Genomic DNA, 24943 nt, shown 5'->3' on the forward strand with positions numbered 1-24943 from the left:
ACTACCTTGAATCAACTCATATTAACATTCATTAATTTTGAAAAATTCGTTAAAATGCCCTTTCAGTCCTTGAAAAATGCTGCTGAAGTAGATGACTCTGGGGTCAATGACTAGGAAACCTGAATCAATGTAGTAGTTTTAAAAGGAACTCAGGTTTTTTCTCTCATCATCTAGAAATGGCAGAAAGTTGTTGGAAGCTTGTTTTTTATATATTTTCTTATGAAAATATTTACATTTGTTTGAATGTGCAGTTGTGTGTGACACAATGGCTTAGTGCATAACTTGAATACTTTTGAAAATGTAGCCCCGTTTGTTTTGTTTTGAATGAACGTATAACACTGCTTAGGCTCAACATTGCAGATATGGCATAGAAGGGTTTAAGACCAAGTTCTGGGGCTTACCAAATGTCTTATGATATACAGTCCATGGTTTCTTCAGTGTACAGTCAGGTTGCTTCTATCATTTATCTGCTAAAGTAGTTAGAAATATTTCTTGGTTCCTTGCGTGGTTTCCCTGTTCTTCCTTCTTCCTCTTCAGTAGCACATGATGTCTTATCTCATGTTAATGTTATGTCCCTGTGTTCTCTTACATCAGGGAATTATTTAACTATGTTGAAAAGTACCTTTGCATTTTTCAATTTCTTACATCATTCCTACAGGTGGCTGCTGTATTTCTGTTTTTTGTTCTTTCTGATCTTTCTTCCTTTCATAAAGACAGTTACCCTAGTGGGGTTTGCCTTCCTGATACCAAGAAGGAAGCCAGCATTTTGCACTGCATTTTTACATGTACTCTTTTGTGGTAAGGTATATGATTCCAACAGGCTTTTTCTGATCTCTTGCCCTATATCTTTGAGAAACCTGTTCTAATGATAAAGGCAATTTTTCTTTGACCTTCAAATGGTGTTAGTGGTTTTGTATGTGTTTAATCTTAATGCTTAAGAAAGAAGGTTCCGGTGAGGAAAGTGGAGGTTCATGTCTTGGTGTCCTCAATCAAATAATCCAGTGGGGTTTTCTTTGTTCGATTTTGTTTGTTTGTTTTGTTTTTGTGCGTCTGTACTTTATCTTGTTGCTGTCTCTAGTAGAAAAAAGACTTAGAATCAGCTAGCTGTGATAACCTGTAAAAATAAATAAATTAAATTAAATAAAAAGTGCTCTTTCCAAGCAAGCCCTTTCAACCTGAAACATCTAGAGTCTTCAGTTATGTATATATTTTACTAGTTATATCCTCAAACACAGAGGAAGCCTTCAATATCTTTGAGTCTATTCACAGCACTTTGATGTTGTTTTTAGGGTTCTGGCAGGTGAAATATATGAAAGTTTAAAATCCTTTGTCCATCATTAAAGCTATTAAAAGAAAAAATACAGTATCTTCTCTCTCTAGAAATCAGTGAAGGAAGTGTAACAAAAGAAGTAGCTTACTGTTAACTGATATAGGGAAAACAGCTGAAACCAGAGTGTATGGAAGGTAGACAGAAGCTGCTTTTTACCAAAGAGTCTACAATTCTTTGGGAATGTACTTCTGTCTTCATAAATAGCTCATGAGTAGAGCTTGTGTAATCCAATTTATACATTATACCTGGATTATAAACTGCAGTCAGCTATGAGGCACTTTTGATGTTTTTTATGTGTGTAAAAGATGCTATAAAAATAAATAATAATCAGTGTTAATACATCATATATCACAAAACAATGGAATCTGTAACACGCTTCACTGATATTCAATTTTAATTCATTTAGTAGAAGGCATTCCACTTTCATCTGCTTCCAGTCACCAAATGCAGCTCTTGAAGGTGAAGCTATATAACATGTGCACTTCAATTGGCAACTGTATGTGGTTTATTCCAAGACAAAAAGTTGTTAAGGTTGAGAGTACATATCAGTAACTTGCAGGTAAAAATGAAGTCCAAAGATGTTGTAATTATCTCAAAACCAATCATTAGAAACCCAGGAAATTCAGAATTAAAGACACACATTTTCCATACTTTTCCCCTTCATGGTGTCATTTTGTATTGGATTTATTTATGTATTCTCAGATAATTCCTTCTATAATCAGTTCTCATACAAAGCACATGGAGTGCTGTAAGTTTGGGGAAGACGTGTGTGTTTCATACATAAACAAGATGCTGAATCCGAGCTTTAAGTGCAAAATGGAACTCAGACTTAGGTATGGCGTCACAACCAGCAATGGTTAGTACTTAGTAATTAGTATGACAGTAGTGTCTAGAGACCAGATGCATTGATTTGGTCAACACTGCAGAGTTCGATCAATGTAGGGCAGCTTATGTTGACCTAACTACGTCAGTGTCTACACTACAGGCTTGCTCCCGCTGATGTAAGTGCCCTACTACACCGACATAATAACTCCACCTCCACAAGAGTTGTAGGGCTTACGTTGGTGTAGCTAGGGTGACATGGTGTCTGTGTAGACATTGCATCACTTACATCGGCTGTTGGCTAAAATTTTTGTTAATTTCACAGCTCTGTGCTGGAGCCGTGAAATTGACAAAAAAGACTAGCAGGCTCCCTGCTGTGAATCCTCTACCTGGCTCACAATTTGGGCTGTCACCCCAGGGCGGGTGTGGAGTGCCCCCCAAACTCCCAGCTACTCACTTCCAGCAGGCTGCTGCCCGGGCTTTCCGCTCCCTTCTGGGAGTCCTGCTTCCCCCGGCTCTCTGCTCATAGCTAGGCTCCTGCCCAGCCTTCCTGCTCCAAATCCAGCTGCGGGGCATTGAGAGCCTGGGCTCCCAGCTCCCCATGGAGCTCCCAGAGTGCAGCTGCTCTGAGCAGAGATAATAGCAGCGTGAAATTGACAAGAATGTCAGTTTCACTGCTGATAGGTTCTGTGCTGTGAAATTGAGCCCCCGCAGGGCTTACACCTGGGGCTGTCACCCCGGGGCGGATGGGGGGCTCCAGCTGTGAGCCCTGTGTGGCTGTCAGTGCCCCACAATGTCTCACTTCAGTCGGTGCAAGCATTCCTGGTGAGGATGTGCTCTACTGGCAGAAGGAGAGTAGTGTGGACACCAACAGCAGATTAAATTGAATTAGTGGTGGCTGTAGATAGACCTAAATTAGTAGTGTAGACAAGCCCACAGTTCCTAGCCTAAAGACTTTACACGAAGTCTAAATAGACAAAATGCGCAATGGGTGGGAAGGGAAACAGGTACAGGGAGGTGAATTTGCACAACAGGCAGTACTAGGAGTAGAACCCAGGGTTTCTTGACTTATAGGCCAGTGTCTTATCTTCTACCCCACACTGCATTTCCTGAAAAGATTCTGCCATCAAGACTTGTACCAGGAATTTGCAAGATCACTTTCTCTAGAATCACCTATTACGAACTTGGCAATATTCATCTTTTAAGGAAGGATGGTCTTACGCTTAAGGCACTAATCAGAGGCTCAGAAGACTGAATCCGTTTTCTGGTTCTGCCATAGACTTCCGATGTGACCTAGTCAAGTTATGTAGTCTCTCTGTGCCTCAGTTCCCCATCCAGGGGTGATATGCAGGTAAATACATGAATGATTGTGAGGTGCTCAGATACAGCAGTGCTGGGGCCATATCAGCAGATAGACAAACTGCTTAGCATTCTTTAATCTAAGTCATCTTTCTTACTGATGGATTTCTGAGGATAAGGGGTTGGATGTGCTTTAAGTTTCAGGAAGCTCTGTGGGCAGAGAACTTACATGTATTGGTATTGCAGCAGATTCCAAATTCAATTGGGAAGGTAAGAGAAAGGAAGAAATGATGTCAAAGGGAAAACTGGATTTACTGTAGACTCTACAGCAAATCTGTTTTCTCTTGCCTAATTGACAGCTGGCAGTTCCTGGTTGACTTGATTTTCTCCATCCTTTTTTTTTTCTTCTTCTTCTTCTAGAAATGGATCTGACTCTCATGCCCATTTCCATTTTCCTCTGTATCTGTTGTTTTTCTGTGTTCTCTTCTTGTCAGCATTTTCTATTTTGTTCCTATAGCTTCCACTCCTCCTTCCCCCAGTCTCTGTCAGTGTCCCCCTTCCCTCTCTGTTTTTCATCCACCTATTCCTTTTCCTTTCATTTCTCCCCACTCTTTTGTATTCTTTTCCTGATCATATGTCCTGTTCCCCAGTATCTCTTTTCCCCCGACTCCTTTTTCCCTTTACTCTTTTTTCATCCAGTTTGCCTCTCCTCTTTTTTCCTATGCTTCCATTTATCCTTCCCTTTTTCCTCCCCCATTTTCATCTTGCTTATCTTTCTCCTCCTGTTGCTGTCTTCCTTGGGGTGGGAATATCTCAAACTATCTGTTCCTTTCCTCCAACTTCGTTTGAATTAAATATGCTGGAGCACTCACCACAGCCTTGACTTTAGGTAGGCTTCAGAGTAAAAAAAATAGAATAATTGTAGTGTCAATAAAGGGTCATGTTTGGTCCATTTACTTGAACATTCTGAGGCAAGAGAGCTAAAGGTTTCTGAAAAGGCAAGTAATATTTAAAATACATATATAGGTTACAATGTATTTTGGCTTTGTCAAGTAATGTGAATCTGTAACTTGAAATGTAGAATTCTGTAGGGATATTGATTGTCTTCAAGTTGATTGTGAGTTCTAGAGGGTTATGGAGGTTATCACTGGGCAGGACATGTAGTTAGGATGATGGAAGGCAGACCAGTTAAACGTCTCTTGGAAGGACATTTTTATGATGTCCAACCTCATGACTGACCAAAGAGAAGATAGAGGGATAATATTGAACAAGAACTAAGAACATTTAATGTGAATCACCATCAGCAAGGAAAATATGCCCTTGACAGAAAGAGGTGAGGATAAATGCTGAGAGCATCCAAGGACCTCTGTGATCTATAGAGTGAGGGTAAAGTAAAATAATAAAGTATCAAGTATACTTTATGAAAGAGACTGATTTGCTTTGATTAGGTCATATTGTATCTTGCTTGTAATAACTGAAATGAAGTGGGAAAAGCTGGCATTCCCTTTCAAATGGGCTTATATTTGCCAGATTCATGCATGTTAAGAACCCTGTGAAACAATTTGTGTTATTGCATGATCCTCATACACAATCACAATATGAAGGGTAATACTGGGGAATACTTTCTGTTATTCCTACTTGCAAAGCAAACACAGTAAGAGAACTGGCTGTTTCCAGAGCTCGGACACTAGCACACTCTGAAAGCTGTGAACCGGAGAAAAGTCAGTCTGTTGGTATGTAAACAAGCATAAGCATAAAGTACAATATTTGGAGATAATACAGGTACAATATCAAATTGTTACAATATTACTGATTTGCAACCTCTATTCCTAAGGTGTTTGTAACTCTGAGATTCTACTGTACTTATAGATCAAAAAAGTTATCGCTGGAAGAAAAATTCCATCATAATTACATCAGTGTCTTTAGGCATAAGGAAAGGTATTTAGTCCTCAGGGTTTGACAGTCTTACCTGCTTTGTTCTAAAGCCAGCTTTCCATTTTAGTATCCAGTCTCTATCCTGGAGGTCATTAATGGGAAAAAATCCTCTGGGTATTGAACTGGACTTACTTTGGGAGTCAAATCAGATTTAAGGCTTTTTTTAATACAGTTTCCTGATGCTGATATTTTCAAGTGACTATGTAGGTATTTGTACGAGGCTTATTGCAACCCCATAGTCTTCATGTGAATGCTCCATGATGAAGTATTTGTAGTGTAGCCTATTATTATTCTGGTGTGGCTACAAACAATTAAAACATACATGAAGTAGTTAATGTGTGATTTGTCATTATACTATAGATGAAGTGCTAGATCCTCTCTTTACTAACAAATGCCCATTAAATTTCAGTCGCGGCAAAACAGAGGCCAATACAATTATTTTTCACATATCCTGACCAAAATTTTCAACTTAGACTAGTACTTTTAGGTGACCAACATGAAACAACTTAACGGGGCCTAGTATTCTGAAAATCAGCCCCCTTTAAGTTATCTCAAGTTGGGCAGCCAGAAAGGGAGGCACCTCAAAACACTAATGACCTTAGAAAATTTAGACTCCTAGTTTTATTTCCAGATCACTATTTTATACTAACTATACTGTTTACTATATGTGTGCACACAGTAGTATATCCTATACTATACTATACACACACGTACATTTTCTAATTCCCACCATCAATCTCTGTACCTCCAGGCATCTACATAAAATCTTTCGAGTTTTAAAGACTATACAAACTTAATGCCTCATCCTGCACACTTTAGCTCAAGCAATAGTGCTTACTTAGCAGAGAACAGGATGAGGTCCTAGACTTAAAAGATCAAGAGGTTTAGGTCTAAAGATGCCAATTTAGACTTTTTTAAAAGAAAAGTTTTAGAAAATTTGTTCACAATTAGATTTTTTTATTAATGTAAGTCAATATGAAAATGTTTTATTAATTTAATAGCTGTATAACATCTTGACCGCACTTGCCTCTCCAGCTACTGCCCCATCTGCCTTCTGCCTTTCATCTCTAAGCTCATTGAACACACTGTCACAGTTCACGGCAACTGCACCTCTATTTCCCTTCCATGATCTAGCAAGAGCACCCACTCTCAGGCTTCCAGCTCCCGGGCCATCACTTCTGTTGGGCGGAGACGTGCACCTCTCTCCTTCCTGACTGGGGTATTTCCAGACTGGTGAGCTCCCTGCCTGCACTGTATGACTTCCTCAGCAAAGTCAGACTGCCTAAGCAGGCCTGCTTTTCTTTTCTCCTTAGAGACGGCAAACAGTGTAATTGCCACAATTGTTACCACCCAGCTCTTTCTAAGCAAGTACATTTATACTTAAGGCAAAAGCATTATAGAGAAAACATATTGAAAACAATAAAAAGAGCCTACCTGCATGGTAATCAGCTTACCATAGATCACCCCATCTCCAGCCGGGGTTCTGGCCAGTGAACAATCCTTCAAACCCCACTATGGTTACAAGTTTATAACCCCTTTTTGCTCAGATCAAGAACACTCATGGATCTGTGAGTTAGTCCTTTACGCTGTTTGGGCCTTTTCATCTTGGGAATAAATAATTCACAGACAAAGGTTCTCCTCTCCCCTCAGGGCAAAGGTTCAAAAGATCAGGTTTGGGGATGGTCCTTTGCATTACCCTTCCCTGGTCAGAACGGAGTGGGACAAGGGTTCCTGCCCAGTGACAGATGATGGCTGGAGACCTGAGACTTGACTGGGAACTCCTGGAGTGGATTACAAAGGGTGCATACAGGTGCAGTTACCCTGAAACTGTGACACACACTTTCTACAACTACTCTCTGGAACGCCTCTCTTCCAGTTCCATGCTAGACCCTCTCCAGTCACCTTCCATCCCTAGCATTCCATTGAAACCGCTCTTGCAATGGTCTCTGTTGACCTTATCCTCCTGGACCTGTCAGCACCTTTGACACTGTTGACCATGCTCCTTTTCTTGAAGTCATGTCCTAACTGTGACACCTCCTACCTTTCTAATCACTTCTTCAGTGTGTCCTTCAGCGGCTCCTCCTCATCTGCCCTCCAGCTTTCTGTAGGGGTTCCACAGGACTGTCCGAGGTCCCCTTTTCTCTGCCCCTTTACACCAGTGGTTCTCAACTTATTTATCATTGTGGGCCGCATATGCAGCCCACAGTGTGTTACCTGGGCCGCAGGGGCCGGGTAGCAAGGGAGCGGCAGCCCGGACCCTGGAGCTTGTGGGACCAGGCAGCAGCCCCGGACCTCCGATCCTGCAGCTGGCCTGGACCCCCACTGCACCGGACGGCTGCCCCAGAGCTTGTGGGGCCAGGCAGCTGCCCCGGACCCTGGAGCTTGCGGGGCTGGGTGGCAGCCCTGGACCCTGCGGGGCCAGCCAGAAGCCCTGGACCCCTGACCACCAACCCTGTGGGGCTGGCTGGCAGTCTCGACCCCGGACTCCCGACCCTGCCGCACTGGACAGCCAGGCAGCCCAGACCCCACCGCACTGTGCAGCTGGGAACCTGGACCCTGACACGTAGGCCAGCCTTTAGCACACAGCTGAGCTGGGCCGCAGCTGTGTGCTAATTGGGCTGCATGCGGGCCACGGGTTGAGAACCACTGCTCTACACCATATCTCTGAGTAATCTCATCTGCAAACACAAATTCAACTACTAGCTTTGTGCTGACGACTCAGACCTCTCTGTTTCAGACCTGCCTCCTTCTGTCCAAAATAAAATCTCAACCTGTCTCTGACATCTCTTGTGGATGTCTAGTTGTCAGCTCAACATAGCTAAACCAGATATCCTAATCTTTCCCCATAAGCCCTCCTTTCCCACCTGCTTTCTCAATTACTGTGCACAATGCCACCATCCTGCTTATCGCTCAGGCTTGTAATCTGGGTGTCAGTTTTGACTTGGATCTCTCTCCAGGTCCTCACACCCAGGCTGTTTCTGAGTCTTGAAGATTCTTTCACAACATCTCATGGTACAGTCTTTAATAACACTGGTCTACAATTTTTGAGAAGTCGTCTGCTTCAGAGATAAAATGTGCTATTTATCATGTATTTTGTTGTGCTGAATTCAAATATGACAATTAAAACAACTGATTGGGTACTGTTTCTAAGATATTTAAGTTTTTACATTTTATGTCTATGTATATTGTGTAGATAGTAGAGTTTTAATCATAAATTGTAAACCTAGGTCTTTTCATGTGTTTATGGTTGCTTTACATGATAATATTTCACCTGTCCTGTTTATGTAACACTTTAAAAATCAGCAAAAGGGTTATATAAATAAAATTTATTATGAAACAAAAGGCAAAAAACTATTATGTACATAGTTTAGTTCTATTCAGTGTCTACTCGGCGCTTCTTGGCTTGTCTCTTGTATTCATTAAATGGAGCATCTCTTGTCACTGTCTAGCAATAGTCTGCAAGCATTAATGGACTCCATTTGCCCTGATAGCGTTTCTCCATTGTTGCAATGTCCTGGTGAAATCGCTCGCTGTGCTCGTCGCTCACTGCTCCGCAGTTCGGTGGAAAAAAATCTAGATGAGAGTGCAAAAAATGTATCTTTAGTGACATGTTGCAACCAAGGCTTTTGTATGCCTTGAGGAGGTTTTCCACCAACAACCTGTAGTTGTCTGCCTTGTTGTTTCCGAGAAAATTTATTGCCACTAACTGGAAGGCTTTCCATGCCATCTTTTCCTTGCCACGCAGTGCATGGTCAAATGCATCATCTCGAAGAAGTTCATGAATCTGAGGACCAACAAAGACACCTTCCTTTATCTTAGCTTCACTTAACCTTGGAAATTTTCCACGGAGGTACTTGAAAGCTGCTTGTGTTTTGTCAATGGCCATGACAAAGTTCTTCATCAGACCCAGCTTGATGTGTAAGGGTGGTAACAAAATCTTCCTTGATTCAACAAGTGGTGGATGCTGAACACTTTTCCTCCCAGGCTCCAATGACTGTCGGAGTGGCCAATCTTTCTTGATGTAGTGGGAATCTCTTGCACGACTATCCCATTCGCAGAGAAAACAGCAGTACTTTGTGTATCCAGTCTGCAGACCAAGCAAGAGAGCAACAACCTTCAAATCGCCACAAAGCTGCCACTGATGTTGGTCATAGTTTATGCACCTCAAAAGTTGTTTCATGTTGTCATAGGTTTCCTTCATATGGACTGCATGACCAACTGGAATTGATGGCAAAACATTGCCATTCTGCAGTAAAACAGCTTTAAGACTCGTCTTCGATGAATCAATGAACAGTCTCCACTCATCTGGATCGTGAACGATGTTGAGGGCTGCCATCACACCATCGATGTTGTTGCAAGCTACAAGATCACCTTCCATGAAGAAGAATGGGACAAGATCTTTTTGACGGTCACGGAACATGGAAACCCTAACATCACCTGCCAGGAGATTCCACTGCTGTAGTCTGGAGCCCAACAGCTCTGCCTTACTCTTGGGTAGTTCCAAATCCCTGACAAGGTCATTCAGTTCACCTTCTGTTATGAGGTGTGGTTCACAGGAGGAGGATGGGAGAAAATGTGGGTCCTGTGACATTGATGGTTCAGGACCAGAAGTTTCATCCTCTTCCTCTTCCTCGTCTGACTCAAGTGAGAATGATTCTGGTGCATCAGGAACCGGCAGTCCTTCTCCGTGGGGTACTGGGCGTATAGCTGATGGAATGTTTGGATAATGCACAGTCCACTTTTTCTTCTTTGACACACCTTTCCCAACTGGAGGCACCATGCAGAAGTAACAATTGCTGGTATGATCTGTTGGCTGTCTCCAAATCATTGGCACTGCAAAAGGCATAGATTTCCTTTTCCTGTTCAACCACTGGCGAAGATTTGTTGCACAAGTGTTGCAGCATATGTGTGGGGCCCACCTCTTGTCCTGATCTCCAATTTTGCAGCCAAAATAAAGGTGATAGGCTTTCTTAACCATAGTGGTTATACTGCGCTTTTGTGATGCAAAAGTCACTTCACCACAAACATAGCAGAAGTTATCTGCACTGTTCACACAAGTACGAGGCATCTCTGCTCACTTTGGCTAAACAGAAATGTGTCCCTTTGCAAAATCAAACACTGACAAATAAGAGAGCACAACACTGTATGATTTCTAGAGCTGATATAGGGCAATTTGTTCAGCAGAGTGATGTAAGCTTCGTTATGATTGCATCATCCATGACTTCTAGGAATAACATGATGCAATTCCTATCATGTATGACGCAATACCAGCTTCAGATTGCATCATTCATTGTTTTGCCTAAAAAGCAAGTACTGTCCAAACCCAGTCATAGATTTATTCATAGATCCAGTCAAAGATGTATTTTAGTCATTTCTGGTTTAAATTGAGATCCCTTCCCTTTATAAGTCACTTATCCTCCGCCATTCCCAAGTCAAGGGTCGTATATACTGACCCAATAGCATATCTTGAAAACTAGAGCCAATCAACAATTTTAAGCATCATTTTCGTTCTCAGTGACCCAGAATTAGTAAAGTTTGACTACATTTATTTCAGAAGCATTTTGGCTGTAGAGCAGTGTAATTATTATAATTATTATACCTATTTCTTATAAAAAAACTTTTTATCAGTAGATTTCAGAGCACGTCATGATCTTTAATATATTTATCCTCACAACACCCCTGTGAAGCAAGGAAGTAGTGTTATACCCATTTTACGGATTGAGAACTGAAGTACAGCAGAATTAAGTGACTTGCCCAAGGTAATACTGGAAGTTTGTGGCAGAGCAGGGAATTGATCCCCAGGTCTCCCAAGTCCTAGGCTAGTGCCCCAATTACTGGTGCTGTGGTAATACAAATAATAATAACTGTAATATATAGTGCATGGCATTTTATGTAAGAATAACAAACCCCCAACAAAAACATTTTAGGTAGCTGTTTCCTTGCAGTTACCAGCACGGCAAAAATGTTCAAGTGCATGAAAACCCCAAGTAAAAACTAACTAAAAATAGCCTAGTAAACATTGTTTGTGCTAAGTGCAAAGGGTAAACACACAGCATAAATGATGAAAAACATTAGTTAAATTTAACATGTCTTTCCCTATTAATATCAGAGATTTAATTAACGGGAGAGGTTTTTAAAAAATATATACAGTTTTGATACTTATAGTGAAGCTTAATTCATCTGGCAAAAGTTGCATGCAATCTCTGAAAGTTTGTTTGTTTGAAAGAATTACTGTACATGTATATACAATTCATCTATCTATTAAAATATTTATCAGTCATTGCCATAGAAATAAACTGAGTCTGCAGGTGCGTGAGTGAGGAGGAAATGTTTCAAGCCCCTGCAGAGTTTTTAGTGAATCGTTCTAATCAAACATATACTGAGATAGAAATCTTTCACAAAGAGCTGGAGTTACAAAAAAGTCACATTAGTAAACCTTTTTAGGCCTCTTCCAGAGACTTTTTAAAATGACAGTCTGAATTATTCCTCAGTGAATTCTGTTCTGAGCAGTACAGGGGCACAGAGAAAATAGAATTGATTTCCATTACTGCTTTTACAAATACAGCTCGTAATATTCCTCCAAACAATGTGGGGACCTATACTTGTCTCATAATGGTTTTGGTCTCTAGATGGAAGAAAAGGAGGCTTTGTTTCTGGGCTTTTTTGAGTATTTGTGCAGATTTGTATAGAAAGGTATTTATCCAGAAGCAGGTATAACTGAGGGTCGATTATGGATTTTGGGTTGAAAATATAACAGTGCAGGATTCTACAGAAGAAAAGAATATTTCTAATTTTAGGTTTTTCCATCAAAGACATACTCTAGCTCCTGTCAAACAATAAACATATGCTTACATCCTGCCTTTGTGATAAAGAAGGTACTAGGTTGCTCAGCCACTTTTTTGGCATTTGTATGTAAATAGAATTTTTGGATACTATTTCTTTGCTAGAATCCTGGCATTTATAACATGGTTCAGATCTGTTTCAGAACATGCTGGGGTTCTAGTCTAAACTTCACAGGTTTAACTGCACAGTAGAATAGAATTGATATTAAATGATGGCTGGTTTTTGATAATGGAAAGTTTCAGCTTAGAAGGAAATACTTAATTTGAATTTAAAAAATCCTTTTGGTTGGATTTAAGTTAAGAGTTAACCAAATCAGTCTTTATGAAACTAAATTAAGTTGGACTTTTATTTCTATTGAAGTTTTGCATTCCTTATTCCATAATATTGGATGGAACTTTTTGATATATTAGGATGCAACAATTGGTATTTAGGTTAGAAATCTGATTTCTTCTACAGACTCAAAAATTGTTTTAAACGTTTCAGAAGGAGGTTCGGTATCAAGAATTGATGTGCACGTTTGCACATGCTGTAAGAATAGAATAGAATTGGCATGAGGCTGTCAGGCCATTGGTAAAATCCTGTTAAGAAAATACTATAACAGGGAAAGCTAGTTATCTCTCTTGAATAAGTGCTTATTTTAAGTAACACATTAGGCAGGTAGCAATAGTAACCAAAATTTCAGCTTTTCCTCTTGAAAGGCGACTGCTATAATTATTCAAGCCTTTGTCACCATTATGGATCAACATAATGCAGTCCTCCTGAGGCAACTCTTAAAGACCACTCAGAAACTTCCACCAGTGTAGACTGTTCCTGACTGTTTAGCGCTTCTTACTGCATGAAGCATATTACATCAGTGCTCTTTATAGTTTTTTTTTTCCAGGTGTAATTGAAAATCAGCACTTTGATTTGTGTTTTGAGTCATAGCTATCTTAGAAATTGCCTCTCTTATGCTGTATCCTGACAACAGACATCATCTGAACCCTTCTGTGCACACACAAGTTGCAACAGTTTAAAATCGATTTAAACACTGAAAAAATTAAACAGTTGCATATCTGGATGTAGAAACTCTTATGTCAGTTTACTGGCTTATTTTAGCTTATATTTGTATTTAGCTTATATTTATATTTATAAACTTACAGATACAAGTTATACGCATATAAGCCAGGATCAAACCAAATTGAACCAGCTGTTAAACCCAGGGGGTAACTAAATCAGTTTAAACCACACCCCTTTTGTTAAACTAATGCAACTTTGTGTGTTGACCAGGCCCAAGCCACTCTCACTTCAGAACGGGACTCACAGCTCTGAAATGTACTTTCCCCATTGGTTCAATGCGTCCTGAGTTTGACCTACAAGGCACATGGCAAGTGAGATCTCTCTTGTGATTTGGGATTTTTTCTTTGAGTCCTTTGAGCTGACGTCAGTTAGCTATGTTTATGTCAGTTAGTTGTGTTTCGTTATGTTTTTAATGTGAGTGATGTATATATTTGATGTAAATGTGTCTAAAGGTTGTGATAGGTACTTTTTAAAAATTGGAAATAAAATTGACTTGAGCCTTTAAATATTCAGGCAAGACAAAGCAAAGGCTGACAATCTGGATTGACAAAGTAAAGGCTGATCATCTTTATTATCTCTTGGTATTGTGCTTCGTCCTGCCTCCCTCCAGCCCTCTCCCTTGTGAGTTAAGAGCATTTATCCTCGGGTAGAACCGGGACCCCATTGAAGTTCGTGGCAAAAACCCCATTGACTTTATTGGGGCCAGGATTTCCCCCCTTGCCTTTTACTGTTGTGCTGCAACTTTAACATTGTTTCAGTGCACACTGTTATTGTCAATAAACCCACATAAACACAGTTAGAGGTTATACCACTTGTGTGATATGGAAAGAATACACTCCACAAGGCAAACAACAGAGCTGTAGGGAAATGAAATGCTCTTCTTTTTATCAATTAACATTGTTCGCTTTTTGCTTAGAATATAGTGGCAAGTGTGAGGGAAGGAGAAAGTAAACTTGAATATTGTGCAGTAATGTCATATTAATAATAGTACTTGCGACTTTGGTTTGTTTTATATATTTCTTTTACATTCCAGAAAGTCTCTGTGTACTTAGGGTGTTTGTTAGTATAATTTCAGTAAACTATTGTATTTTAGTTACCATCTTTTGTAACTGCATCTGATTGGCAAGCTTCATTCTCTGACCTCAAGGTATCTAGTAAACTTTTCTAACCTAAATTATGTTGATATTTAAGTACAATACATCAGTAACACAATTTAAACCATAGAGTAAAGCTGGCTCTGTTTCTTCCCTTCACAGAGCCTTTCCATTGACTTCAAAGAGCTTTTGTATCAGGCCCTTTGCTCCCATGCTTGCTCACTTGCACACAAACAGTCAGACTGTTCTCTTTTTAAATATTTTAATACTAATTTGAAGTCAGCACTGGGTGCATAGCATGCTTTCCAGTTTTTATTGGGGCTGTTCTGAGCCAGTGACTAGTTAAGTGGTGTGCCAAGATTTTCCAAAATAATCTTGCTTGTGCTGTTTTGTTTTCTCACAAATACAGTGTCTCCGTCGTATTGTGCTGGTCTGCTCCCCAAGTAAGAGAATGCAGCTGGCAGACTGTCTTCTGAGGCAGGATCATAGTGGCCTAATGACAATGGCTGTGAAGGGAACTGAGGGCTGTGGTCTTGCTTGCTTGAGTAGTTTTAAAGCCATTGAATAGCAGGCACTCTTTAAGTGCAAAATATTATCATTCTTTATTAAATGTATGGCCAATGTTCCTGCATAATTTGTGTGTGCCTGATTTGTGCACATGGATACCCTACGTACATACTGGTCAGGTATTTGTACAAACATATAGAAACTAAGCTCTAAACTGATTATGTGCACAAACACGATTTGTGTATGCATATTAGGTATTTGCCTGCATAAGAGCATGCAGATGTATGCACACAGTTGTGCTCAGTATCTTTGAAAATCTGGTTCCTAATTACAAAACAATGGTGCTGATATCTATTTTGATTCCATGAGGGAAGAGGACTTTTCTTCTTTCTGATATACTGTCTTGAAATTTAAGAATTCAGACTGTTGAAGAGTTAACACTGGGATTAATAAAACAACACTGAAAGAGAGACTTAATTAACATTGTGCTGCCTTTTCAATTGGACTGAAACTGTGTCTGGTTTATCACCAAACCAAATAGATTAGTTTGTATTTGGAGAATACGTCTGACAGTAAGCCTTATGGGGAGAGCTCATCTTTTTCTTATACTATTACAGAATTTGTATGCTTTATTTGCTTGCTTTGACCTTGAATGGTTTAGATGGAATGTTCAATGTCTATATCATTTATCTGCTTGAACAAATACTTGCTCTTTTCCTGAATATTTTAAATAATTGTATCTTTAATTTTAATCTTTTAGCTTTCTCCAGTAATTCAGATGAGTACTAAACATTGAGGATGATGATAATCCAGTTTCTCAATAATAAGATGGAAATGCACCGAGTGCATGGCCTGTTAAAATATACTAAAGCAGTCAGTCTGGGAGAGGCTTTCACGTGCATTTCTTGGTACCGGTGAAGAAACTCCTTTTTAAATATATATATTTCAATGATAAGAGAAATGGGATATTGAAAAGGGCAGCACGGCTTAATGAGGCAGTAATAAAACAAATAAGATCCATTAGCCAAATCACAGCTTTGAAAAACAGATACATTGGTAAGTGCCTCTGAGAGCCTTATGTGGGAAAAATTATTAAAGTACTTGGACACAACATTGAGGTTGGGCTTTATGGTCCAGTGTGACCAAAATTAAATGACAGAATCTTAAAATAATTCAGATGATGTAAACTTCATTCACGGTTAGCCAGAGTACTCTATTTAATACTTGAACAATTGTGTCAAAATTTAAGAAGTAGAAGTTATAGACATTCCAGGCTCATAAATAATTTTTTTAAGTTGCCCAAATTTAAGCCATGATACATTGAAGGATCTTTGATATAATTTACTTTTTAGTAAGTAAATTCATCATCAAAGTTTAGTGAGTTAGGTTATAACAGATTTTGCAATGCAACTTGTATCTTTAGCTAGACTACATTTTAATTATGAATTTGATACTGGATTAATGCCTACTGGGTGCACTTGGAAACATTACAGCTCTCCACTTGCTCCTAGCTTTGCAACCATACTTATCTTCCTCGGCATTTAAGAAATATAAAGGAAAATGCATTGATATTTTTAAGATTTTATTTTTATGGTCAATATATCCTGAAAGTGTTCTTATTTTTCAAGTTAAAACATATACATAAATTAGCTATGTTAAAACACACTAGTATCAATGGGGAAATTATCTTTCACCAACCCTACTTTATCAGTACATTTGTAGTTAGGTGAGACTGCATAAGCTCCCCAAATTGGCACATTCCACCCATATACATACAACACCACATTCCCTCCCTCCCGCCCAAAAGAAAAGTAGCACAAAGGTAGCCAAGAGATAGAGAGAAATGGCATAAGACATGGAAATGTGAATGCAAACAGTCATATATAAATGTATGGATGTTTTTCATTGATTTTCAGTTATAATGTTCTTAAACCCAACTTTAGATTGTGATTTAATAATGAAAATCTTACTTTAAAAATGCATTATAATACATGCATGGAAATATCCATGAAGAGAGAGTGATTAATCCAGGTTTGCTTACTCTGTCAAAAAGACATATGCCACTAGGCGAAGGCCTGATGGAATGTTTCAGATAGGACTGTCTGTTTCCTCTGAACTGCCCACAGCTGTAACTCAGCCAGTAACTGAAAGAGTGTACAAAATTTCTCTGTTGCTATAGCTGTGATGTCACACGCTGATACTAACATGTGGTTGGTTATTTTATGTTTCAGATCACTGCCTGTAGTTGAGCACAAAGAAAACGACGAGACTCCCACATCTTTCAGCGAGAAGAAAGGATTCAGCAGAGCAGATTAATATGGACTTGTGTCTGGTGGCCTTTTTGTACAAAGGCTGCCTTTAAAAAAGAAACAGTGTTATTTAATGAGCTGTGAGATGAGGCACTGCTGCTAATACTCCGATTCCAAGATTCATCTGCTATTCATTGTGCTTAATGTACATGTTTCTACACCGTGCATTTAGAAGCTCCCAGAGAAGAATCCAAAACGGCTGCGGGGGAAAGACCACCAAACATGCCTACAGAAACACTACAGACAGGTAGCATGGTGAAACCAGTCAGTCCTGCTGTCACTTTCACATCTGCCGTTCCTCTTCGCATCTTAAACAAAGGGCCGGACTATTTTCGCAGGCAGGCAGAGCCTAATCCAAAAAGACTTAGTGCTGTGGAGAGACTAGAAGCTGATAAGGCAAAATATGTAAAGAGCCAAGAGGTCATCAATGCCAAACAAGAGCCTGTAAAGCCAGCAGTGCTTGCAAAGCCACCGGTTTGCCCTGCCGCCAAGCGAGCATTGGGTAGCCCTACCTTGAAAGTGTTCAACAACCATGCAAAGACTGAGAGTGGTGTCCAGAGAGAAAATTTAAAATTAGAGATTTTGAAAAACATCATTAATAGCTCTGAAGGCTCCAGCTCAGGTTCAGGTCACAAACATAGTTCACGGAACTGGCCTCCCCACAGATCTGATTCAGCAGAGCTGAACCGGCATTCATTTGCAGAATCTTTAAAGGCCTACCCCACCCAGGGCCGGAGCAGCCCTCAAGAAAGCAACTCCAACGTGAGCAGAAGGCTCTTAGAACAGTCAGCGGAGACTTTCTTGCACGTTTCCCATAGCTCATCAGACATTAGAAAAGTAACTAGTGGTAAGCCCTTAAAAGCAATACCCTGCAGTAGTTCAGCTCCACCTCTGCCTCCAAAACCCAAAATTACTGCCATCGCCACCTTGAAATCCCCAGATATCGACACAGTAGAATCCAGTTGTGGAGTCAGTCGAAGACCCTCCCTACAACGATCAAAATCAGACTTAAGTGACAGATACTTTCGTGTTGATGCAGATGTTGAACGATTCTTTAACTACTGTGGACTGGATCCTGAAGAGCTTGAAAACCTTGGGATGGAAAATTTTGCAAGGGCTAACTCTGATATTATATCCCTCAACTTTCGCAGTGCAAGCATGATTAGCTCAGACTGTGAACAGTCTCAGGACAGCAACAGTGACCTTAGAAATGATGACAGTGCCAATGACCGTGTGCCATATGGCATTTCTGCAATTGAAAGAAATGCCAGAATCATCAAGTGGTTGTATAGCATCAAGCAAGCTAGAGAGTCACAGAAAGTGTCCCATGTGTGAGAGGAAATCCACAATAGAATAAGCAAGGACTGTAACTTTGTCTGTGAATATTCGGTTGTGAAGGGTTGTGAAGTCTACTTGAAGTCTTGTACACTTCTCAAATCTCTTTGTGTTGCTTGTTGTGCAATGTTTTTAAGTTGCATGCCTGTCAACATGTGAACTGACCTGGCTTCCACTTGAACAATAACTAACTACAAATCCTGGCTGAGCATACACATTATCTGCCAAAAGTTTAAGACCAGAATCTAATTAGGGCTTCATTATAATCAAATTGTTTACATGAAAAGGTTACATGACTTCTTCAATATTTATATAGTTCCTTGTGTTTTTTTATATCTCACATTTTTGTGTCTTAAATACAGATATTGTCAACTGACATTACTAGCTTTTAAATTGAAACTGAATCCTTTTAAAAGACAAGGCAAAATTGCCCAAAATAAGAGATTTATATATACAACAATAGGCAAAGAAACTTGATCTTCTGTGGAATGGGATTTATTGGCTCACGTAAAAGTGTTTCTAAACTGCAGAGAATAATACATCCTTTGTTAAAATACATGAATCCACCTTTATTAAAGATCTGTTTGGGGTATGATGGTTTTATTTTCTAAGTTCCCTCATTTTTACAGCAAAAGTAGTCTAGCAAAGCTGTTTGACCTTCCACAGCCTAAATGAGTCTTGAGTTTGATTCAGTGTAAAAATATTAATGGTTTTATATTACACTGATGGAGAGGTTAATAAGTGTCAAAGAAAGTTGACTGATAGAAATGTTTTCAATGATGTGTTGGGTTTTTGTTTTGTTTTTGTTCCTTTGTTTCTTTTCTTATTAAATAAAGATTCCTAGTCTTAAACTTTTGACAGGAATGATTAGATCCTATAGCTGATATTGAATGCCTTTTTTAGTCAAGCACATCATGACTACAAACTCCATGCTGTCTTTTAAGTTTTTGTAGACCTGTTTGAACAGTTCATGAACAAAAATGGAAACACACAGCCATATCAGTATAAAGCCTCCTATTAAGAAGTAAATACACTCAATAGCTAAACTATATCTGAGAAACTGTGATTACGTTGTCTTGCATATGTTATATCTAAGGCTGTGAAAGTTTGTTACAGCTCTAGGAAAGTGTAGAAACATGAGAGTATGTAGCTTTTTTCCTCCTTCCTTATGATGGTTAGTGCTGCACGTCAATCTGTTACTATTTTGTTGACAATCTGTGTCTTCCCAATGGTTTAATTAACTGTCATTCCAACTGACAGTTGTGGTGTGTGGTAGCAGAGAAGTTGAAAGTACAGTGGTCTGCTTCATTATTATTGTATTCATGCTCTGAAGTACATTGCAGCACTACCTTATACTTCATCAGCTAATAGGAAACTTTTTTGTGTAAATGCTGTAATACTTTGTATATACTTCAGTTGTTATTAAATCTTTAAAAAGAAGAGTGTTATGCTAATAAATAGCTCCCGGTGCAGGTATTGGTGGTGTTTTTCCTTTGTTTTAGATTTTTTAAATCTTTTTTTTTTTTTAAATAGTGGGTAATTTAATTGTGGTGCTATGGTAAATCTTGGTTAAATAGTAGTTCCAGTAGAAAATTTCTCCCCAAAACCGCTTTGCAGAACATTGATTCTTTTAACTGTAACTATAGAAACAACTTGCTGTAGAAGTAGAAGAGTTTATCCGGACTCCTAGCCTGCTTCTTCCATTCTTACTGCACGCTTATCTGGCAATGTTATTGTTCCCTTGTATTGCATCCGTTCCCAACAAACCTCAGATTTCTTCTGAATCGTTCTTCAGTAATGTATATTTATAAATTTCAGTATTAAAAGTGCTTACAAAGTCAGGTTTTATTTTATTTCAAGGAGCCTCTACACCTTTAGCACTACTGTCCTCAACTGAACATAATATTCTTAACTTTTAGGGAAGTTTCAGTTCTTTTTCAGTGCAGAAGGCCTGGCATGAGGCTCGAGTTGGAGAACAAAGAACAGTGGACTCAGCTGTTGGATACATTACTTAACACAAATTGTGTTCATTTTTTTATGTTTACAGAGTGATTATTCATGAAAAGAAAATACATATAAAAGGCAACCTACATTTTGTACACATTCTTCTGGGTGGTTTTATGGCATACACCTATGTTGTTTCCAGCAAAGGTAAAAAAAAGAGGAATATATATATTTAAAGTAAAGTACATTTATGATATATTTTAAGTTTCGAGGATTTGAGCTGGCATTGACATCACTTCGGTTTTTCCAACATATTTTCCTACTGTGAATTCTACCCAGTTCAGTAACTGTTTTGCCAAAGAAAGTAATTCTTTAAGGGATTAAAGCCAAATGTAATGCAGATGTCCAGCTAAGAAATAAAGAACTTAAAATCAAAATCAAAATGTTCTCATGTTGTTGTCTATTAAGTGGTATGTTTCAAGAATGATGATAACTGTGCTATCTCTAATCATTGGCAGCCAGAAATAATAATCAGGAAAGCTTTATAACTAGGTGATTGAGTAGGACATATGCTAGTATTCTGCACTTGCTTCCTAGGATTCCTTTTGAAGCAATGATATCCAAGTTTAACTAATTTCCTTTTAATGCCACAAGTGGTTTGGGCTGGTGAGGTATCTATAATGCAGTATCTTGGCATAGAAAGTACGCTTATTAAGTTTGCAGATGATACCAAACTGGGAGGGATTGCAACTGCTTTGGAGGATAGGGTCAAAATTCAAAATGATCTGGACAAATTGGAGAAATGGTCTGGGGTAAACAGGATGAAGTTTAATAAAGACAAATGCAAAGTGCTTCACTTAGGAAGAAAAAATCAGTTTCACACATACAGAATGGGAAGAGACTGTCTAGGAAGGAGTATGGCAGAAAGGGATCTAGGGGTTATAGTGGACCACAAGCTAAATATGAGTCAACAGTGTGATGCTGTTGCAAAAAAAGCAAACATGATTCTGGGATGCATTAACAGGTGTGTTGTGAGCACGACATGAGAAGTCATTCTTCCGCTCTACTCTGCGCTGGTTAGGCCTCAGCTGGAATATTGTGTCCAGTTCTGGGCACCGCATTTCAAGAAAGATGTGGAGAAATTGGAGAGGGTCCAGAGAAGAGCAACAAGAATGATTAAAGGTCTAGAGAACATGACCTATGAAGGAAGGCTGAAAGAATTGGGTTTGTTTAGTTTGAAAAAGAGAAGACTGAGAGGGGACATGATAGCAGTTTTCAGGTATCTAAAAGGGCGTCATAAGGAGGTGGGAGAAAACTTGTTCATCTTAGCCTCTAAGGATAGAACAAGAAGCAATGGGCTTAAACTGCAGCAAGGGAGGTTTAGGTTGGACATTAGAAAAAAGTTCCTAACTGTCAGGGTTGTTAAACACTGGAATAAACTGCCTAGGGAGGTTGTGGAATCTCCATCTCTGGAGATATTTAAGAGTAGGTTAGATAAATGTCTATCAGGGATGGTCTAGACAGTATTTGATCCTGCCATGAGGGCAGGGGACTGGACTCAATGACCTCTCGAGGTCCCTTCCAGTCCTAGAGTCTATGAATCTTCTCATACAAACGCTTATGCAGCACCTTTGACAGGGTCCCAAGAGTCTGATGCTGCAATCCCTACTTATGCAAGTACCCTCTACTCACCGAGCTAATCCCATTGAAATCAGTGGGACTGCTGCTGTAAGATTTTCGGAATCAGGTCCTAACTTTCATGTCAACTGTGCTTACAATGGTGGTGAGGTTGCTGTAATACAAAAGAGATTACAGAGAAGATTGATTTATTGATAAATGTTAACTTTTTGTGGCTTTTAATCATCTGAGAAAATGAGTGACTTTTTTGTTCCTTGACAGAGTTTCTGCAGAGGGATTTATATATGAACAATTCTTACCTTTCTTACCTACCTTATCACACGTCTAGTTTGTATTTGTTTTGTTTTTAAATAGGAATAGCCATTTCATCTTTGTACCCAGTTGGCCCACACGATTAGTGAGTGTCAGTTCTTTTATCAGTGCTTTGGGATCCTTCTGAAATGTACTGTATAAATACACATTGGTATTATCATCCTGAGAATGCATTGCTATCATCCTTAAGGTCTAGCAAGCATTTCCGGATTGTCAGTTGCCTCTAAAAGGACTTTCTACAAAGCACATTGAAGTCAATTTCCTATTGATTTCAGTGGGCTTTGCAGGTATATTTCCAGCAGAGGGAGCTCTAATTTGTCTCAAAAATGATATCACAGTTTTGTTTTAATGTAATTGACCTGACACAGTGCACGTAATCTTGAAATCTGTTTGCAGTGTTGTACAAGTACTGGGGGAAAATTTTGTATAACTCTTGTGTACATGGAAGAGGTCAACAGGAAAACTTGCTACTTCATATTTTAGAACAAAGTAATAGTACGGAAGTTGAGAAATATATGATTCCAGCTACTAAATTACTGGTAAATTATGATCAATGTGTTTTGATGGGTTCTGTCATGATACAGAGTTATGAATTAAATTTTTGCATTAGAGAATATTATGTTAAAAAGGAGATGCACCATCTGATTGATCAAGGGCTTTTGAAGGGTAAACACAGAAGGATAATGTTTTTGGCAGGAATTCAACAATGAGAGAAGACATGTTTAGACAATGCAGCCAATCAGTATCGCTGACTTCTCACTTTTCACTGCAATTTCATCCATCCATGGTGACTGTATATGTTTGATTCAAGTCACTGCGTACATTCAATAAGAAACAAAGTGTTTAATGGGGCTCTGGGACATTGAGCTGAATAATCTCTGTTACAGGAAAGGACCAAGCATCTAGACCAGAAACAGACTTTCTGACAACTACTTATTATAAAGAGAGAACATTTGACTGCATACATTGAGACACACATGTTTAGGAGTAGTAGGTGGCAAATAAGACCCCTTTATACCATTTTGGCAGTGGATGTAAACACACACCCACTTTAAGGCTCCTTCACACTGCCAGAGCTGGGCAAAGGGGCCTTAGTGTAAATGAGAACAAGGGTCCATGTCTTGAGAACTGTAACAATTCCATGCAAAATCCTAAATCCTTATGACCAAGATCCCGATACAGCACCTACTGAAGTCAACAGACTCCAATTAACTGTAATAGAGCTGAATCAAGCGCTAGCTTTATGTGAAAGATCAAAGAATTTGTTCCTCACTCTTAAGAGAAATTATCTGCATTATCTACAATGCATTATCTTCAATGATGGAATATGTCAACTGTGTGGAACTCTACCAGGAATATATTTCTGATGAGAGATTTGCCTATCACCACCCTCTACTTGTCACCATGGAAATCCTACTAGCTAACAAAATAGCATCTGTTGTAGCAAGAATACATTCACTTCAAAAGCTTCAAATGATGCTGTACTCTATTCTGAAAGAAATACTGCATCCACAGCCTACTGTCCGGTGCTAATGAATGTGAACATGAAAACACATTACTCAAATATTTCATTTTTAAATATTTAAAATGTTGGATACGTTTTAAAATAGTCTTCCTGTCAGCACTTTGTAGTAGCTGCAAAAGTAGAAGAATATTTTATGGATTTTTTTCTCTTTTTATGAAAAAAAATGGAATTCTGTAACAAGAACTGTATGCATTTAAATGTCATACTTCTGAAACGTGGCTGGTAGTAATTTTCAGAAATTATGGTCTTGTGATGAGTAAGAGTTCTATTATCTGTGCTATTATCTTCTGCTTTTGACACTGTCAGTCATATCCACCTTCTCAGCATCTTGATGTCTCTGGGTTTTCACAGCACACTCTTCTCTATGCTCTTCCTCCACCTCTTGGGTCATTCTTTCATTCTTTCTTTTAGTGGTTCCTCCATCTCCCACTCTTTGTAGAGCTCCAACCAAGATCCCTTCTTTTTCCCCTTTACATCTTTTTCTTGAGTAACATCATCTACTCATAGTTTCAACTACCATATTTATGTGACTGACTCTCAAATCTGCCTTTCCAGTGACCCGTTTCCTTTGATCCAGGTTCCCATCTCAGCTTCTCTCCAAATCATCTCTTGGATGTTCTGGTTCTGTCAATAAGGTGAAGAAATCCCTGAAGTTTTTCAGTAACAATCTTTTATTTCATATGTCTAAGATATTGCAAACCAGGCTGCAGCACTGACTGCTTCCTTATATGTTGTCACTGTGATCTGCTCTCGGACCTGGTGCTGACTATTCTACATCCTGTTAAATACAATTTTTCACAGCTCAGGCCCTTGGAGATTCTAGCTGCAGTTCCCTCTTGTGGATGGGAAGCTGTCTCTCCTAACATCCCCTTTGTCATGTCTGTTTAAGAAAGTATACCTAAGTAACAGAATGTATAAAACATAATGCAACAACTTAATGGAATTTATGCAACCATTGATGTAGTTTTGGGAAAGTCAGTGATTCACTCAGTAC

At 39.1% G+C, this 24943-nt stretch overlaps 1 protein-coding gene across 5 annotated transcripts in view; it reads left to right on the forward strand.

Annotated features, from left to right (window-relative positions):
- FAM110B (family with sequence similarity 110 member B) overlaps positions 1 to 20876 on the forward strand; it is a 182491-nt gene extending 161615 nt beyond the window's left edge. For 4 of the 5 annotated variants that reach the window (XM_024200379.2, XM_024200378.2, XM_024200384.2 and 1 more), the window contains one exon: positions 17118 to 20876. In XM_024200379.2, the coding sequence (XP_024056147.1) occupies positions 17418 to 18530 (1113 nt within the window). In that variant the 5' untranslated portion in view covers positions 17118 to 17417 and the 3' untranslated portion in view covers positions 18531 to 20876. Of the gene's footprint in view, positions 1 to 15907; positions 15943 to 17117 lie in introns of those variants that run through there. The other variant, XM_024200381.3, reaches the window with a different exon arrangement.
- Positions 20877 to 24943: the final 4067 nt, after the last annotated feature.

Source organism: Terrapene carolina, unplaced genomic scaffold (genome assembly GCF_002925995.2).
Source record: "Terrapene carolina triunguis isolate 2854851 unplaced genomic scaffold, T_m_triunguis-2.0 Scaffold58, whole genome shotgun sequence".
In the NCBI taxonomy this organism is placed as follows: domain Eukaryota; kingdom Metazoa; phylum Chordata; order Testudines; family Emydidae; genus Terrapene; species Terrapene triunguis.